This window comes from Calidris pugnax, unplaced genomic scaffold, assembly GCF_001431845.1.
Source record: "Calidris pugnax isolate Ruff unplaced genomic scaffold, ASM143184v1 scaffold44, whole genome shotgun sequence".
Lineage (NCBI taxonomy): Eukaryota > Metazoa > Chordata > Aves > Charadriiformes > Scolopacidae > Calidris > Calidris pugnax.
In genome coordinates, this window is record NW_015094506.1 from 29,938,039 (window position 1) to 29,957,296 (window position 19,258).

Here is a 19,258-nt window from a genome sequence, read left to right on the forward strand (position 1 = left end):
AGGTTTGTAAAATGACTAATCAACGCATATGGTAGCAATTACACAAAATATATATAAGCTGTACAATTAAAATAAAGCCTTAAGCTTGAGTTAGAGGACAACAGTGACTTAATTTAGAAGATTTGTTACCCTTACATTTCTTTCCTCTAACTTTATAACAAATTATTATGGGATAATTCTCTTTGTGTGTCTGAATAACAGAATATATTCTGTGTCAGGATGTTTCTCATGGGTCAGAATTAAAATTAAACCAGAAGAATGTAAGATGAATTTTCAGAGTGACATTTTTATTAGGAGGAACAGAAGTTATTTACCTATTAGGGAAGAAACTATTTCTCTTTTCTGAGACAATCTCTAAGTTCAGAGGTACTTTTTAGTCTTGATAGCACCGGAAGAGAACATTATGCTGCAGTTTAGTCAAAACTGTCTCTCCCTTCCTCCAGGGAGAAATAACTATCCATACCCCAGATTACCTACTTAACCATGTTTTCCCATCTGCTTTACAAACTTCTCTGGAGGCTACACTGCTGTCTCCAGTTCTGCTGCCTTTATATCACTGATGCAAAAACAAATGGGTACTTTTTTCTCTCATATTCCCATATTTTTTCATATTATTTTAATTAAAATGAGAAGCAAAATAGTCAGACCTGAGCTACCACCTACTCTAGAGAATTTCTTACACCACACTCAGTTGAATAACACAACTGTAGATGATGTTTCAGTATCAGAACTATCGTTGATGTTACAAGTAAATCCACAGGCCCAGCAATTTGGGAAAGTGCATGATAATTTACCTTGAATTCATTTTCCTTGTCCTTGGTCCCTTTGTGAAATGGCCTGTCATAACGGAATCGCCAGATGTGATTTACTTTGTAAAAGCTCTTGATGTTATCAGGAATGCCGTCTCTCTGCAGGACTTCCTGATTTTCTGGAATTGGTGTCACTGCATAAATCTGCAAATCTATATGTAAAGAGTTAAGGCTATCCCACTGCATTCAAAATTAGCAAAGCATATTGAGTCCTGAAGCATGACAGAAGAAAAACTTTTTAAAAAGTGTTTAACATGAGATACTTCTAGATTATTAATGGCTTGGCAAAGAAACCTTGGAAATTTTTTGATAGCTTGGGATTTCTTTGTACTGTTTTGCTGAAAAATTTGTATTTATTTTTGAAATAGAGCTACTTACATGGAATAGTACAAGGAGTAAAGGAATTTAATAAAATATATTCTTAGATACAATATGTGATACCATGCTGTATTGTAAGAACTTGAAATACTGTAACTTGAACTAACACACTATTATCACAGCACGGATAGTTCTACAAGTATTTTTGGCTAACATAACAGTCTTAATAACCTGTCAAGGAATTTTCAAATAAAATCAACAATTACAAAAAAAATAATCCAAATATCATGGAGTGACTGGGACTAATTGCAGGGGAATTCTAACCTACCATTTATTTCTGTGGAGGCACATTGTGATTGGCTATAGGTGTACCTACGTTTTTTAAAAGCATGAAAGCCGTAACTTTAGTGTATGGGTTTGTGATTACGTGGATACACTGTGCTTCTGCCTGAAAGATGGTCTCATCTGGCTGATTAGCATGTTGCATAGCAATGGCATGTGGGAACTCATTCAACATTCGCTGCTGGAAGGCCTCCAGCCTTTCATAGTCATGTCCTCGGCAAACAAATTCTTTATTCTGAGCAGAAGAAGAAGAAAAAAAACACAAGAGCAAGTTATATGGAAATAATTTGGTCTCATTAGACAGATCCAAACATATGCTCTTAAATATAGACATTCTGGGCAATTTTTACATCATTTTAAGAAAGAAAAAATAAAAAACAAAAGGAAATAATGAAAATAAGAAATCTAGAAAGAGCAAGTTGCTTAGAAGAATGAAATTTTACAATATAAAGTATGTTTTTTTCCAAAAGTCTGGAAAAATCAAATTATTATACTTCAAGCTTTAATAAAAATCTGAAGGGAGAAATTGTTCTTATTGGATTAAAGTATGTAACTAACATAATAGATCAGATCAGATTGTATAAAATATGTAAAAAAAATACAATGCAAGAGTCAGTTAAGACAATGAAATGAAAGTCCTTTCCATGAGGAACTAGGGAACTTTGAAGTTATACAGTTCTGAAGAAAACCAATGCATAAGAAAATGGTAGAATCCAGGCATATCATGCCATTTGCATTATCCTCTAAATAGCTATGAATTAACAGCCTGGTAAATTAAAATTATCCCAGTTTTGCAATATGAATTAAAAAAATACTCCTGCCTCCAAGACAGTTTCCTTTACCTGGAGGCCCACTATGAGCTTTTATGTTCCTGAGATTGTACAACGTTAATGGAGATATAACATAGAATCTACATTAAACATGATATGCCTGGATTTGGAGTAACTGTTGGAACTAGTCACTGAACATGGTGGTGCTGAGGGCTTCCTGTAGCAGCTGACAGCACTTTTTGGTTTGATTCTGCCTGCACACATTTGAAATTAGGCAATATCTTAACCATTTTTCTAAAGCCACTGTTAAATGAATTTCCTTTTAAAATCTATATTAGAAACTTCTAAAAAGTCACTATTAATGTGTTCGTCTTGAAGCAGGTTTAGACAGAAACAGTTGTCTTCATAGTGTCTTGACAACAGAGACAAGAAGAATTGAACTCTGAGGGCCTGGGCTTTCATGGGAATTGCTACAAGAAATCAAGTGCAATACTGTTATTGTGCAACTACAAATTAAAATGTGAAAGCTTTGTTCTGCAACTTTATTCTTTATTCCTTCTATAGCAAACACAACCAGACTGCTTAAAGGAGTTACAAACTGCTTTGCTGTAAGAATAACTAAATAACTAACTAAATAAAATGCAGTAAGTTTTGAGATGTTCCTCATTGGTGCTGCAAGCATAGATCTGTGCTACGTACATTTAGCTTGGTAAACGCATAAATACTTCCTGGGCAGATGCATAAGCAGTGAAAGACCTACAGGTCTGAAAGTGCTGCATCATTGCGCAACTTTTCCCAGTTCTTTTTATTCACCATTTGAGGTATTTTTAGTAATTTAAACTTTACATTCTAATTAATGTTTTCCAATTTGTTTATACAGATGTTATATTCAGATGACTACTAGATAGTATCAAAAAGTACGTGCCCATCAGACTCTTTTTGTGCATTGCTTTTAAGGGGGGAGTCTCCTGCTACATTTAGCATTTGGAATTTGTCATTTTCCCCACCCCAAAGGCAAAAAAAAATTAGATTTTTTAGGCCTCCACCACACAGAGGAAGTTCCTTCATCACTTATTTGAATTACCATAGGAAGAGGAGCTTGGATTACAATTGCAGCGGCTCCATGAATAAGATGGATTCTGTTCTCTTCCCAAGGTGACAGTCAATGCCGCTAAACGGCTGCGGACCGAGGAAGAGGGGAAGAGGGTAAACACAACTGTCATTTTCAAAGGCACTTCAGTAACTTCAGAATCCAAGATTAATGTTCAAGGGTAACTTTATGTATCTTGTCAGACTTAGTACACTGGTAATCAATGAAACTCAGCATGCTGAATTTCTAAGTCATCCAAAAAAAAAAAAAAAGATAAAAAAAAAGGAACTTGAGAATCTCATTACTTATATATGATACATTACTGATGTCCCACTACTGAAGATACCTTTTCTGACAGCATTCTCAGGGACCACCAGCAGAAGCAGGATAGGATGAATGAAACAAACTACCATGAAAAGTGGAATTGTGGAATAATATAGGTGTATGTTTTCCAATGGAAACATTAAGTTTATGTGGGACTCTGGAAGCCTAGCATTTTTCTTTCCGCTACACAGCTTTTCTTAACCCTGAAAACATAAGGATAGTTCATTAATTACCACAAAGCATTCCCTGTTTCTCATAGGATAAGAATTTGTATATGCTACGATCAAGTTCTCACATAAATATCATAATTTGATTGACAGCAGGAATTCCAGAATTACTCCATTCTGTTTAATTCACTTACTCTCAAGAAGAATGGGAACTTTTTCCCGTAAAAGCCAACTCTGAAAAATTCTGGCTCCAAACGCTGTTGATCCATAATTTTATCATACAAAGATGCTTCCATCATCTACGTGAGATTGATAAGAAACACAATTAGTCTTTTTTGAAAACATATTTTTACCTTAAGCTATCACAAAAGGGAGGGTCTTTCAGCACACTGCTCTGGAGTACTCGAATTGCAGTGCACTTCTGAGCAACAGAAAGGACATCTAGAAGACTCTGAATGCATCAGATTAAATAATTATACCTCTTAATGACCTGAAAATTTCCAAGGATTAAAAAAAAAAAAGGCTTTTAAATATAAAGTGCCTAAATCAAAGGGGTAAAATACTTGATTAATGACAACATGCATAGTTCTTGAATGAAAAATGGAAGTAATAGAAATGCAGTTTGAAACATATGACCCAGTAATTCATTAATCATCCAAACACATGGCAATAATGTGGTCAGTTTAGTCAGCAAAGTCCAATTTCCATATTTAAAAGGGTTGTATCTAAATCATACCAGATTCCAACGATTTAAGCATCTGAGTTCCCTTAAAAAATCTCACAATAGCAATTAACATCACTTTTGATTGATACACCCTACTTTTATTTCACTCAAAACACTGACACAAAGTGATCTTAATTTCAAAGCCCCCTTTTTCTGATGTTATTTCATCAAAGCATTCTCCGTTCATAAGTTTTTAATACTGGGAAAAAAACCTCATTATTAGCTCTATTTTAGGTAATTTTAAGTTATGCAGACAGCTATTTAATGTGTACATGATATCAATAGCTGCCTAGTCATGTTGCTGTGAGAAATCCCTGCATCTCCATTTTTGGATTAACATAGGTGGCACAGATATATAGTAGAAAAATATTTCCTAATTCAAACACAAAAGACATTAAATGCAATTAATTAAACATGTGTAAACTAATTATTTTATTCACATGATGATAGTCAGTTTGCTATTGCTTATAGGATTCTGCCATTGGGATATATAAAGATCACAGGGAGTCCTGCCACATAGCTCTGTATTGAGAATTTTGCATCATGCTGTTAAGCAGTTCTGGATTAAGTATACTTCAGCCATTCCTAACACCAAGCATCCTACACGTACAGCAAACTTAAAAAAGGAAGCTGTAATATAAAATTGAATCCATCAGATGCAGACAAGAAAAGGGAAAACTGAATAAACTTAAAAATACAGTGTCAGATAGAATCAAAAAAGAAACAATGCTTAAGAGTTCTAATAAAAATAAGGGAAGGAACACTGTGCCAGGAAAGATTCATTTTGGCTGTATGATATTAAACAGACCATAATTTTAAGCAGTAAATAAAAAAAATTGGAAAGGCATATGCTGCTTGTTGCAACATCTTTGCTCACAATTAAAAGTGCAGATACATCACTGCTCCTAGCGAATGACTGCATAGGGGACATTCCCTGCATAAACCACAGGGAATCATGGAAAGTGAATTTGTAATACAATTTTTCTGCATAAGCATGCACACAAAAGGCGTGCTGTACAGCTACAAACATTGCAAGATCATTTGTTCTCCCATTTTCCTTCAAAAAGCTCACAGTCGTTTTTTATAATCTTTATTGTAGAAAGAAAAAAAAAAGCTAAAAAATAAAGTGTACAAACCAAACCTAAGGAGAATTCCATTCAAATTTAATTTTCTAAGTGTTATTTTATAATCCAAACTAAAAAGCTTTTCAATCTCTGATTGATGAAAAGTACTCAGGTACATTACCCTCATCTTGCTGAGGTTTCTGTAGTCATAGTAGCTCTCGTACTGTTCTGCAATTTTCCTGCATAAGATAATGCCATTTTCCCAACACTGCAAGCAAGTAAAAGATGTTCAGTAATTTCAAAGCAACTGTTTGACAATTTGTGATTTATTAGTGATCTATTCTTTCTAGAGTAAGTCATACTTCCAGGAACTGAAACTACTTGAACATATTGTCCGCTAGCAATAATGGTAGCTGCTAAGTAATACTGATGAATTCTTTGATGGATCAAAAAATATATTTCGAGACTTATTTAATAAATTATTCTACAGGACTATCACTACACAAAATATAAGTCATTGCAAGAGTGATAGATACTTATTTTGATACTACATATGAGATTGATTCAACACAGTATGATTTTTACATTTTAAAATTGTATTCTTAACGTACCCTCCTTAATTTTTGTAGATTGGAAAATATTTTATTGCACCATATTAGTTAAATTCTATAAGCTGATTACAGAATTTTTTGAAAAAACTGATGATCAACATGAGTTTGATTACATTTACTCAGCTCACATGAATATTACACTAGCTACACAAAATTACAATGAATTGCTTGTTTATCTGCAAGATAAATCATCACACAAAGTGTATATAAAATTCTAGACTACGGGTTAATTACTCTTGCTTAATTCAGAATAAACATTCTCAGTGATGACAATGAACTGATCCCCAAAACCCATTCCTTTTTTGAGATTCTGCAATTGCTATTCTCAAGGATGCAACGTGATTTAGAAGGTGTAAACACAGTCTTTATAATCCAGGCCCCTGAATTTTTTTCCCCTCACTTGGTCACTAAGTGAATTTCATCAGTTTTATATGGCTCCTTTTCACTACCATTAAAATGGGGGGAAATTATATTATCTTTTATAAAGTGCTTTGACAGTTACAAAGCGAATTGCTACACAAGTGCAAATTATTGTCACACGTAAGTGTAGGATTTCTAGGATACAAATGCAGGATTAGAAGAAACCTACTGTGTCGCTAAGTAACTGCTTAATCAGGCAATGACAAATACTTCCCCTTTATATGAGAAAAGTCTGCAGCCCTGGAAGTAATATCCTAAAATGAATAAACTATCCTTTTGAGATCCACTCACTAAAATAGGACTATTTTACCTTTCCCCTATCAAAGTTTTGAATGATGGTCAGATGGAGACACTCTTTACGTTGCCACTCCGTTTGCATGGGGTAGTTGAGGAATTCTCTCAGTGGCCGATCAGACCATTCCAAGAGCTCATCGTACAGCAGGAGCGTGTAGGCAGCCTCTGCAAGACAAATTATAGCGTGGTGCTTATGAACACCAAACACATACGCAGCCAAACCAAGTACACAGAAATGTGAGTGCTCCTGATGAGATGTGCTTTTTTAATGGGTAATTGATTTATTTCAACTATAAGACAGATGGTGATTCTGGTTTTGGATAGTTACTATCTTCAGCCAGAATAAATTCATTTTACAATTTTCACACATTAATTAAAGTGGAGTCACTGGGACAGTTGCTGGTGTCTGACAATACAAAGGGGACAGAGAAATTAAGAAACAATTTCCTGCTTAGCCCTAGTCTTTCCTATTGCTAAGGAGAAACTCTCAATGGCTCTGCTGTCTGAAAAAGGGAACAAGGACAGGAGGATGAGGAACATCAGTAGGGAAAGAGGAAAGAAGATAGACAGGACTGTGGACACAGTCTGAAAGAGAACAGGGCTGGGAGGGAGAGAGAGAGGCAGATCTCTGCTTAATAGACACTATTCCTTCCATAATAGAAATAAATCCCTCATAGCCGAGCCTTATTTGGAAGGAATCAAAGCTGTTGCTGCTCTCTGCTCAGCAAACCATGTAGTAATCTTTAGATCATGGTAGAAATTATATAGGAATATAAAACTTATCAGTATTATTAGTATAATAATTAGTATAATACTAATGCTTATTAGTATTATTTTTACTTTACTCAGAAACAGTACACTAAAACTAATATTAAATGAACCTCTCTATTGCCGTCAGACTTTGGACGGTTACAAAACATCAGAATGACTACTGGCTATGACAATTCAATTTGGCTACTGTGCATATGCATTATTGCTTTCCAGGTTAGTGTCCACAGTCTATTTTCCACTCACAGGACCACTTCATGTAAGTCAGTACAAAGATGGCCATGTTCTGCAGATGTACTGCACTGGAGAAGGAAGTTGCTCAATGGACTTATTTTATTGCAGGTTTTATAGATTGTACGCAAGGCAAAAAAAAAAAATCTATAAAGTACTAAAGTATTTTTTATGCTAAGGTAAGTTTGCCCCAGACAACTATATCCTACTTCTGTCTCTGCCATATGAGTTCTCATAAGACGGAAGACTAAAACCAAACTCTACAGAGTTTTTCCCAAAAGTAGTGTACCTCTTATGTGTCCAGCTTAAGAACTTGTGGATGAAAAACCATCACAGCAGCAGATGTTTGTAGGAGAGAATGCTTTGAATCCCAGTGTTGTAAAGTGCTAAGCACGGTGCAAGATGCTGCTGCACTGCTACACATATGTGCAAGGGAGACGGCTGAAGTTGCACAGACAATCTTAATTTTTGCTTCACGCAGCTTTCATGCTGCTTGACTGGTAACATCCTTTGTCATATTTTCAAGCTACAGTTTGGTACCCAAAATATGCAACACATTCATATAAAATTTTTTAAAAATCCATGAAATTGATAACAACAAATCATTCAAAATCATATGGAAGCAAGATAGCACAGTATAAATACATGTCAGGATAGCTCACTATGACCCTTCCTTTCCAACTTGGCACCCAAGTCCCTCATTTTAACAGATTTTTGTCTACAATGTAAATAGATTTTTTTTTTTAATTTATCATAAATGTATATAGAAGGTTTCTAAAATAAGAATGACCATACTGGACAAGGGGTCTGAGGGGTCCCTCTACCCTGCCTCCTGGCAGTAGCCAGCATAACATATAATATATTGGTACCTTTGGGAGAGGTCTGTAACTATCGGCTGGGCATCAAAACCATAAGGAGAGATAAACAGGGTTGACTCACAATGTGGGAATTTTAATTTCTACAGGAAAGATTAAAAAACCTAAACATTTCTAAGATGGACAGATACAAAGACAATCTCATTACACTTCTCAGGTGACTAAGGGGACACAAGATGAATCAGTGCATTTATGTGCTTCAGTCTCAAGAGTTACATTTATAGCTGTAACTGAGTACAGGTTAAAGAAAGACTTAAAGCTAAGTTTTATATTATTTGTATTGCAAAGGACTTTTTTTTTTTTTTCAGAGGATTATTAGAGACAGTTCTGTAAATTATTCTATGAAAGGAGGGAAAAATTATTTCAAGGGCAAGCTGGCTTCATCCCTAAAATGAAACTATGCAGTTAGCAAATTAATGGTGCAACGTGTGGGAACACTGCTTAACTAGCAAACTTCTTTTCATACTCCCATGCACTTTAGATCAGCTGATTTCCAAAAGGTCTGTGTGTTTTCACTGATTGATAAGGGAAGGCAATAGACTACGTAAGTCTGTTCGCCAGTGGAAATACTGCCTATCTCAATGCCACGGGTGTGAGACTATTCTTCCTTAAGGCTCTCATGGCAAAAAGAAAATAAAAAAAGTCTTGTGGAATCTACCATGGCAGAGAAGGCAAAAATCACACATGTTAATAATAAATCTACAGGAAATATAACAAAGTCCTGGAAATAATAGTGTTTAAAATAAGAATGGATGGCAAAACAATTAAACAGTTAAAAAAAGTACATTCATATTACTGTTGAAGGTAAACTGGACACATATGACCATCGAATGCGTAAAGAGAACTCAACATCACTTAAAGAGTTACTAAGATCTGTTATGTAAGATCAGGAAATGAACAGTTTGGCACAAAAGCCGGCTGTGGCAAAGATACTGCTTGATAATCAAAACTCTATTGTGACTCACTACTGCCAGGTCACATGAGGAATTAAAATTTATCTCCTTAACACATCTGGTGACCTAGTCTACACTTTAAAACCACAAACTGCAAAGGCATTGTGGAAATTCCAAGTGGGAATCTTTCATCTGGATAGCAGAAAAGTATAAGGAAATCTGCTGTGGTGGTAGGTACCTGTAACCTGTTTACTAGAGACCTCCAGCCAACTAATCTGCTTTTAAGAAGTAAAATGTCTGTAGAGATTCTGAACACATGCAGTTGCAATTGCAAACACTGGGGGAAAGATGGAGGTATAATAAGGTCAGTTAAATATTTTGGCAAAAAAGATTCTTTAATTTAAAGAGATACTGATTTTATCTTCTCCAGCAGTTATTGATGGCATATAGTTTCATAAATGAAGTGACTTTATGTTTTATAAACAACAACCATGTACATAATCTTCTAATTGCTTCGTTTAAAAGAAAAGTATATAATCACAGATACTACAGAATAGACTTATATAAACTTCCTCCAAACTTTACTCGTCTTGGGTGAAGAATGACCGTATCACACATTTATTGCTAGTGTGTATCAACAGTAATCATTTACATTCAACATGGCACAGCAAATAAAGTTGTGGGGCTGAAAAACAGCCATATTTTGAGAGAGATTAATTGGGCAAGGAAACCCAGCTGTTTCCTGGGTCGCTGTGTTCTGCACTGAGGATACAGCATAGGGGTTTGCAAAAGACTGCAAATCATGGACCAGTCCTAAATATCTTTTTGTAGTTCGTACTCAATTACCTGTGAAGTTTTGTGCTTTCAGATGTAGGTCATAGAGCTTATGAATATAGCGAATATACATCTCTTCCTTGTTCAGTTCAGTCTTGTAAAAATTCTGCAATAAAATTGAATTTTGAAGGAAATGCAGTAGTTAATAAATATATGACAGAAGACATAATGCTCTAGAAATAAATTAACATTTTTGAAAGTTTCACATATACAAAGTCATTACAAAGAACTGCAGTAATAAGAAATATTAAGAAACAGTAAACAGAAGAGTAATTTTTCAGTAGGCAAGTTAACAAGATCCTAAATGTTTTTTTATTTAAATTCTCATAGAACATGAGAAGAACCAGATAGAACTGAAATCTGATGGTTCTTTCTTTATAAATACCAATCCATCCAAAAAGTGAACCCATACATCCTTACTTCGGCCAATTAACATTCTGCTGAAAGCTGCATGTGATTTGAAAATATTGACAGCACTCAGACTTTTGTATTAATATTTTAACAAAATATCTACTGCCCGGTAAGTCCACTCTTCCTTCTGTTGTAGCAAAATGCCCGAAAGATTTTGGTAGCTTTATGAAGAACTATTCAGTATTGTAAACAGCAAAATTCTGAATGAAAAATGTGAATTCTTCACCCTTAACTGATGCTACGAACTAGTAACTGATGCATAAATATGGCACTGTATGATTGAAATATGCGAAGTTGCACTCTAAAGTGATACCCAGGACAAAATTTCTAGAAGTGGCTAAAGATTTTGGGGTGTATAACTGCTATTTGCTGTTACATTGATAAAGTATGGAATGCAGCATCAAAACTCTTTATTCAAAGGATCCATTATGTTGCATGCCCTAAAACACAGTATGAAAATGTTATAGGGAGAGGAGCATAACCCTATAGCACTGTTCACAAGTATTTCCATGATTACTATGGACATGCAGCTACAGTCCCCCTGCTAGCCACACTTACCGTTCAGGATAATCTACTCTGGTTAATGAAAGTTTATAGGACAGAAGAATCTACCATTGGCCCCCATTAGCAATTAACAATTTCTATTCTATTATTTAAATAAATTATTATTATGATCTCTAAGCAAGCGGTCAACATTTTTCCCCTATTGTACAGTATTCTTATTCTGTACCACTGTTTCCTAAACTGTATTATCATCAGAGAAAGGTAGGAGGAACATTATGAAAATATCAAAATAAAAACTCTATAGAGAAAATATTTTTTAACTGACTTGAGAAAATGACTAGATATCAATAGCTCTGTAATGAAATGCCTGTTTTAGGCCACCATCTGCCTTTATAATTAAAGACATCTCTTATCCTCCCACAAGGTATAGATCAGGAACATATGCATCTCTTTAGAAGAGATAAAGAAAGAATATCTGTTTGTATGTTCATATTTACCTGTCTGAAAAAAAACTCCATAATCTACAATACAGAATTGTGAGCAATAAAGCATAAAGATTAAGACAAAATATGGCACTGAACTGCAGTACTAGACTTCTTGGCTCTTACCCCTAAGCACTAAAGGCTGCAGTACTTGCACAAGTCTGAACTGCACAGATCAACTGGTTCTTCTCTGAGGCTCAGCTCTGATAACATCCAGTTGGTCTGTAATGCAGACCACAGCAGGACAACTCAGTCACAGCTCAGGAAATACATCATGCTAATAAAGGTGTCATGATTTTTCAACAAACTATTTCAAGATATAGACTGCAGCAGATGTAGTCTTCAAAAGGCGACACAATGTAAAAACTAGACTTTACCAATAAATAAAGACTTTTCCTAAGAAAAAGCAGCTTGAAAACAACATTCAAACAGGCAATGTGGATATATTCTACTGAAATTGCATGATGTCATATGCCAGTGCAGAGCATCACAGGAAAAGCTCTTTCTAAATAGAAAATACAATTTTGAATGAATAGAATCTGAAATATCAACTCAATATCAAACCCCAGTGAGGACCAGAGGTGCCTGAGAAAAAATCCTCAGTGAGTTACCAAAAGTTATTTAATATACTTCATAGAATCACAGAATAGTTTTGGTTGGAAGGGACCTTCAAAGGTCCAACTTCCCTGCAATGAGCAGGGACATCTTCAACTAGATCAGGTTCCTCAGAGTCCCATCCAACCTGACCTTGAATGTTTCCAGGGACGGTGCATCTACCACCATCTCTTTGGGCAATCTGTTCCAGTGTTTCACCACCCTCAATGTAAAACATTTCTTCCTTATTCTAGTCTGAATCTACCCTCTCTTATTTTAAAACCATTACCCCTTGTCCTATCTCAAGAGGTCCTGCTAAAAAGTTTGTCCCCATCCTTCTTGTTAGCCCCCTTCGAGTACTGAAAGGCCTTAATAAGGTCTCCTGAGAGCCTTCTCTTCTCCAGGCTGAAAGAGCCCAATTGTCTCAGCCCTTTCCTTACAGGAGAGGTGATCTATCCCTCTGATCATTTTTGTGGCCCTCTAGCCCCCTTCGAGTACTGAAAGGCCTTAATAAGGTCTCCTGAGAGCCTTCTCTTCTCCAGGCTGAAAGAGCCCAATTGTCTCAGCCCTTTCCTTACAGGAGAGGTGATCTATCCCTCTGATCATTTTTGTGGCCCTCCTCTGGACTGGCTCCAACAGGTCCATGTCTTTCCTGTGCTGAGGACTCCAAAGCTGGTCACAGTACTCCAGGTGGCGTCTCATGAGTGCAGAGTAGAGGGGTAGAATCACCACCCTTGACCTGCTGGCCACACTTCTTTTGATGCAGCCCAGGATGCGGTTGGCTTTCTGGGCTGCCAGCACACATTGCTGCTTCATGTTGAGCTTCTTATCCACCAACACCTTCAAGCCCTTCTCCTCAGGGCTGCTCTCAATCCATTCTCTGCCCAGCCTGTGTTTGTGCTTGGGATTGCTGTGACACAGGTGCAGGACCTTGCACTTGGCCTGGTTGAACTTCATGAGGTTTGCATGGACCCATCTCTCAAGCCTGTCCAGGCCCCTCTGGGTGGCATCCCGTCCCTCCAGCATGTCAACCACATGTGAAACCTACAGATAATCCAGAAGGTGGGGAGAGTAGGAAAAAAATGTTCCTATCTTCTTTTATCTGTGTTATTGGTGCTGGTGCATACCCCTTCTACATATTTCATGATGTGGCATAATGTCAGTTAATTTGATAACTTAGTTAAGTTAGACAATTCTATTTTCTGGAAGAACATCATATACCTCTATGGCAAAACAACATAGAAGTTCTGTTTTCATGCCAACCAGTCCTCTTATCTTTGGAATCAGAATACTTTCAAAGTAGTGGTGAAGAAATGAAATATTGCTTCCTCCTCTGTACTTCAAATAATTTTAACATTATACATTCCTCTAATTACTCGTTGGATGAAACATCTTTTGAGATGAAAACCAGTTCATTCATCATATGGGCAAGAAAATGTCTTAAAATTTGTGTGCTACTTCTGTAATTGAAATTTCCATTTCAAAATTTAGCATCTGTTGTTTCTGGGGTGTGCAAATAGTATTACATTTTTTCTGAACATTGTTAGGATATGAAATCTGCCTTAGTCTGTAGTAGTCATTGAAAATCCCATTAAAAAGTACTATGGTGTTTGGGGGTTTTAAATATTTCATTTTCTTTTCATGCAAATCTTGGATGATTTGCTAATAATAGTTAAAAAACTTCTTAGGGATAGAGTGAAAATTACCCAGGTGCTTTACAGAATTCAGATCATGCCAGATATTCTGACAGAAAGCCAGCTGCTCTATGGCTACATAGTAAACATGATCCCTATTTAGAGAGCAGTATTTTCCTACTGAAGGAATCCTTTATTCTCTTATGTGTAACTGCTACTTAGAACTGATATCAAATTGTTTCACTGACGTCAAAAATGCAGAATTACAAGTCAGCTTATTCTGTTTTTTTCCCTGGCTAAAAATATAGCTTTCCAAAACATACAACAAGAAAATGGAAACTTCCCAAGGTTAACAGAAGTCAACAAACTTGTCAGTAGAAACTGGCCTAGAACCAAAATGCATCTGGTAAACAAAAATGAAATCTTTTTCATACTATGAATATGCATTGTTGGTGTGTTGTAATGATGATAACATGACAAGAGGAGGCCTTGAGCAGCATTTCTGGCTCTTCTGTTGGGAAAAGAACAGATAGTCTGCAGTCTTCAGAAGATACGCCATATTATAGTTTATAAGAAGCAACTTGTTTCAGTTGGGGAATTTTATTGGGTTTGGGGAAGGAAGAAAAGCTTGCTTGTTTCTATGAACTCAGAGACCAATTAAACTTGGGAAATACTTTGGTAAAGTTTATCCACTATGAAGAGACTGAAAATTGAATAAAGCAGTATTAGAGATCTCTCAGAGCTCAACTATAAAAAGCCAGAGAAGACTAATTCCCCACTGTATCAATTTCACCCGGAAAAAAAAAAAATCAATGATCCTAAGTGCAGTATTATTCTGTCAACTTCCACTCAAACTGCATGAAGAAGCAAAGTACCTCCCATTCAAATATGTAGCTGTATATTAGAAAATACTCAACTGAAATCAGCATGGGAAAGAAAAATATCATACAAACCAAAAGGCTAACAGTGCAGCCAATCTTTTTGCCATCCACTTCTCCCATTTTCATGCAGTCCCTAAAACAGAAAGTAATGAAAGTCAAAAAGAATTATGTTTATCCTCTTATAGGGAAGCATACCTCAGAAAACAGATATATTTAGCTCACCAAGCTGATTGAAATGATGCAACTCAAAGGCATTTGGGTGAACTGCTGACCCAGGTGTGTAAGGCACTTCATGTCTCCTTTTCTAGGACATGGAATACCTCAGTCATCAAGAAATTCAATGTTTTTTTCTGGCTCTGACATTGATTTGCTGGGTGGATGCTGGAGATCATTTGATTTTTTCAGACCTTGTGCTCAAATCATGCTAGCAGAAGCCAGTATGGCTGCCAGAAGAGGCAGTCCTGCACCCCTCCTACTCTCAGGCACTCGTCCCCAGTCCTGCACAAACCTCAGGAAGAGATACAGGTTAGGATTATCTTTTGCTGGGTGAGTTGTAGCCTGTGTCAGTCAGTTCCCCAAAGTGCAGCACAAACACTTGCGTTGGCACAAGGAAGAGGGTGATTTGAATTGGGGAATAAGCAGCGATGAGTCTGCCTTCTTCATCAACAGCAAACATCTAAATTGATCATGGAATTATAGCATTAGTTCCTCCTCTGTGAAAAAAAAAGGATGAGATTGACCTCCTCTGTAAAATGCTCCAAGATCCACCAAATTTTCCTCAGTACCACTTTATAATTATTGCCGTTTATTGCTTGGGCAGGCAACAGAGCTGACCCCCAAGTCAAAGGTTAAAATGGAACCACAGAGTTTGATCAACACAAAGGAAAAATAGTCTGTGTATAACTATACTGGAATAAAAAAATAACAGGCAGACATCACCATGCAGTCACTAAAAGAAATTTAATGTAATTTTAAAACATTCCTCCATAGACAAGCTAAACAATCACGCCAAATACTCTCATAACCACCAGTATGAACAATTGTTTTGAAAGATGTTGCTTTGAGAGCCCTGGAGGTTGTAATCCAACCAATCCCTGAAGAGGAATACCAAACTTCTAGAAATTATGAGTTCAGTCTCTTTGTTGACTAAATAGCTTTTCTTTCAAACTATCAGTGAAGATAGCAAGTGGAGTACCAGGCCTTACCACGTATCCCCCACGGAATTGGGGAAAAAACACAAGTTCTGCAAAGTGCCACAACTGATGACAATAAGGAGAACTAAGCTGAAATTTGTTTTAAGTTTCTACACAGACTTCACAAGTGAATGAGAAAATCCCTCTTCATATCCTACTCCTAAAAGGGAGTATATGTCTCTTATTTCCCTCTTCTTTGTTCATCTGGTACAGTCAGACGCGAGCTTCTCACCCAGAGATCATATCTTTGTATACATACTTAGTGTGCTGGCTGACACTACAACTAAGCATGATTGACATAGTGATAAGAATTTTGCATATTCTGTAAAACAACTGTCAGGTGATTAGTATTGAGCTCTGTGTCTTCAGACAGACTTGAGTCACTAACCTACTACCAGAAGTTCCTATATTCCTTGAAAGGAAACTTGTGCAAGCCAGTGGATTTTCATACCACGGGGAGGCTACCTGGTTGGTTTTCAGCCAGGTTCTCTCATCTTCCTGTAGACTATGCAGCTGCTGTCAAAGATCCTGAGCACGTACAATGTATGTGTCTATGTGCAGTCACCACTTGCGCAAAATCATCATATTTATCTCCTAATATTTTAAAGATGACAACCCTACTTATAAATTGTGATAATCACTCACCTGTAGTCCAGTAACCTCTCCATGAGGCGGGTCACAGTGGCGATTAATGAAACGCCACTTTCCCTCCATGTTTCCCGCTCAATTTTCTTCAGTAGACTGAAAAAAAAAAAGCCAGAACAATTTCACCGTTTATTTTTAACTGTAACTATGACAACCACTCTGCTTTTACCAGTACCTTAGTACCTTAGCAACATCTTTGATAGTTAGGTTTTCTTTTACAAACACCCTCCCGAGAAGCACAATTTGCAAACAATGTCTTACCTAGGATAAGGACCAAAAAGTGGAATTCTAGTCCAGGAAGCATTGACAAAACAAATGATTTTTATATTAGCTGCATCAGGTTAAAATATATCAAATACCTAGTTTTCAGAATATATTAACATCCCAAAGACTTAACAGAACTCTTAAATAAAATTTATATATTGATTTCATGCTGAAATGTCAGAAAACGGGGAGTTTTAAGATGTACCTAGAAAAGAATATTTATCAACTCAACATACCTCTCAATAGGACCTCAATTTTTTAAACAAAGATTTTTCCTCCTCTCTATTATTTCAGTATGCACGAAATTTAAGAATGTGGAAGTGATTTGGATAAGATGATTCCTTCTCTTCATTTAATATTTTCCTCTGAGAGCATACTATCACGCACATGTAAAATTCCATTACCTTAAATTGGCATAAGATTCTTTATTAAAAACTATTGCATTGAGTTTTTACACTAATATAAATGCAGATTACACATTGAAGTGCAAAGATTTCAAAATAGTGTTGTAAGTGGAGCTGGCAGTGAAATTCCACTTAATACTACTTTCTGCTACAGGTCTCCATTTTTCCCTGCTTAAGTTTATCAAATATTAATCATTGGGCATGAATTTCCAACATTTCCTCTCTGAGAATGAACAAGGAAATATTTATCTACAGAGTTTGGTGCAGGAGCTCAGATGGATGACATGTCCATGGAGATATTTTAGCAGTCTCACTGAAAATGCACTCAGGTATGGTTTACTTAAAAGTCTCTGAAAACTGCCACATCCATATACTCAGAGCTTTTTAGAGGGTTGTTAATAGCATTTCCGAACCTTCTGTCTGCAGTGGGCAAGCTGTCAGCTCCACTGACCTTCATCTATACTGAGCATGTTCCGTGCCATAAAACTCCTACGTCCAAATTTCACCAAACACATAACAGCGCCCAATAACTCCTACATGCCAACTGCACTAGCTATACACTCCAGCTCTGCTCAGTTCCTTATATACAGGGAGATGTCACAGATGCAGTCCTCCAAACTAATTCAACCTAAATGAAGCTGTGCTCTGCTGGAAGCAAGGAGGAAACACTGATCTCCATTCTGCACCCTTATATTGATCTTAGCCTCACTTCTTCTCCTTAGGAGGCAATCAGACGTCCTTCCCTAACATTCAGAGACAGGTTACCTGACATTACTAGCACAGAGATGACAAAGCCATCCGTTACCTGAAGAGGTTGAAGCACTAATCTGGCATCTCTGCTTTCCATACAGAATACATAGGCTAACTTAATACGCTTTTAAACCCCTTATATTCCTTTCAATGCAAGTTTTTTGTGTCTAACAAGAAATAAGAGTAAAGCCTGTTACATTATTAAACACTGATTACTGCACTGATTTTTCCTTTCTATTGCCTTTCAACTCGGTATTAAACAGGAACATTTCAACCTAAATTCATCAAAATAATTACCTACAGTTCCTGCAGAAAACCAGCAGTCTGACTTCTCTTTTAAAACAGATGATTTTCATCTGTATTTGACTTATGCATGTTCTTTATAAATGTATTGGCATATTCATTATAAATATACAATTTCTACAAAGGGGTTGTGTAGATACATTCAAAGTACTTATTCAGACTGACATCAATGTCGTCAGTCGAACAATTTTATGCCTTGCCTTCTGATGCACGCCTCCCCCTCTCCACCACGCATCTTTCACCACAATGCACACAACAAACACTCACAATAACGAGCTACTCAAATATACCCTTGGCTTCTTCATGGCTACATCTAAATAGAATTAAATTCCTGTTGCTCGCAGGTCCCAAAGCATAGCCAAGATGCTATGTTCTACAAAGCACAAGAGCATAAACAATGCAGAGAAACAATGAAAACACTTCTGCCTATCCATGCTATTATAGCCTAACCATCTGGGCTCACCTGAACAATTGTGGTTTGGTTTTTTGTTTTGTTTTGTTTCTTAAAATCTCGGGTTTACAAGAATAAGAAAGTGGAGCAGTGGAGTGGGGACTTGGAGGGTCAGAGCTCTCCAGAGATGAACACCAGGCTTAGAACCATGTTCAGGCTAGTTCTATCATGGTAGTGAGTGGATTTTATATGTCTAAGCCACAGAGTC

At 36.6% G+C, this 19,258-nt stretch overlaps 1 protein-coding gene across 1 annotated transcript in view; it reads right to left on the reverse strand.

Annotated features, from left to right (window-relative positions):
* DOCK4 (dedicator of cytokinesis 4) overlaps window positions 1–19,258 on the reverse strand; it is a 174,206-nt gene that overhangs the window by 23,206 nt on the left and 131,742 nt on the right. Inside the window, exons 33-41 of the mRNA XM_014963343.1 lie at window positions 17,140–17,166; window positions 16,879–16,974; window positions 15,113–15,173; window positions 10,547–10,640; window positions 6,950–7,098; window positions 5,790–5,876; window positions 4,015–4,119; window positions 1,563–1,704; window positions 795–961 (exon numbers count right to left, since the gene is read on the reverse strand). Of these exons, the coding sequence (XP_014818829.1) occupies window positions 795–961; window positions 1,563–1,704; window positions 4,015–4,119; window positions 5,790–5,876; window positions 6,950–7,098; window positions 10,547–10,640; window positions 15,113–15,173; window positions 16,879–16,974; window positions 17,140–17,166 (928 nt within the window). The remainder of the gene's footprint in view (window positions 1–794; window positions 962–1,562; window positions 1,705–4,014; window positions 4,120–5,789; window positions 5,877–6,949; window positions 7,099–10,546; window positions 10,641–15,112; window positions 15,174–16,878; window positions 16,975–17,139; window positions 17,167–19,258) is intronic.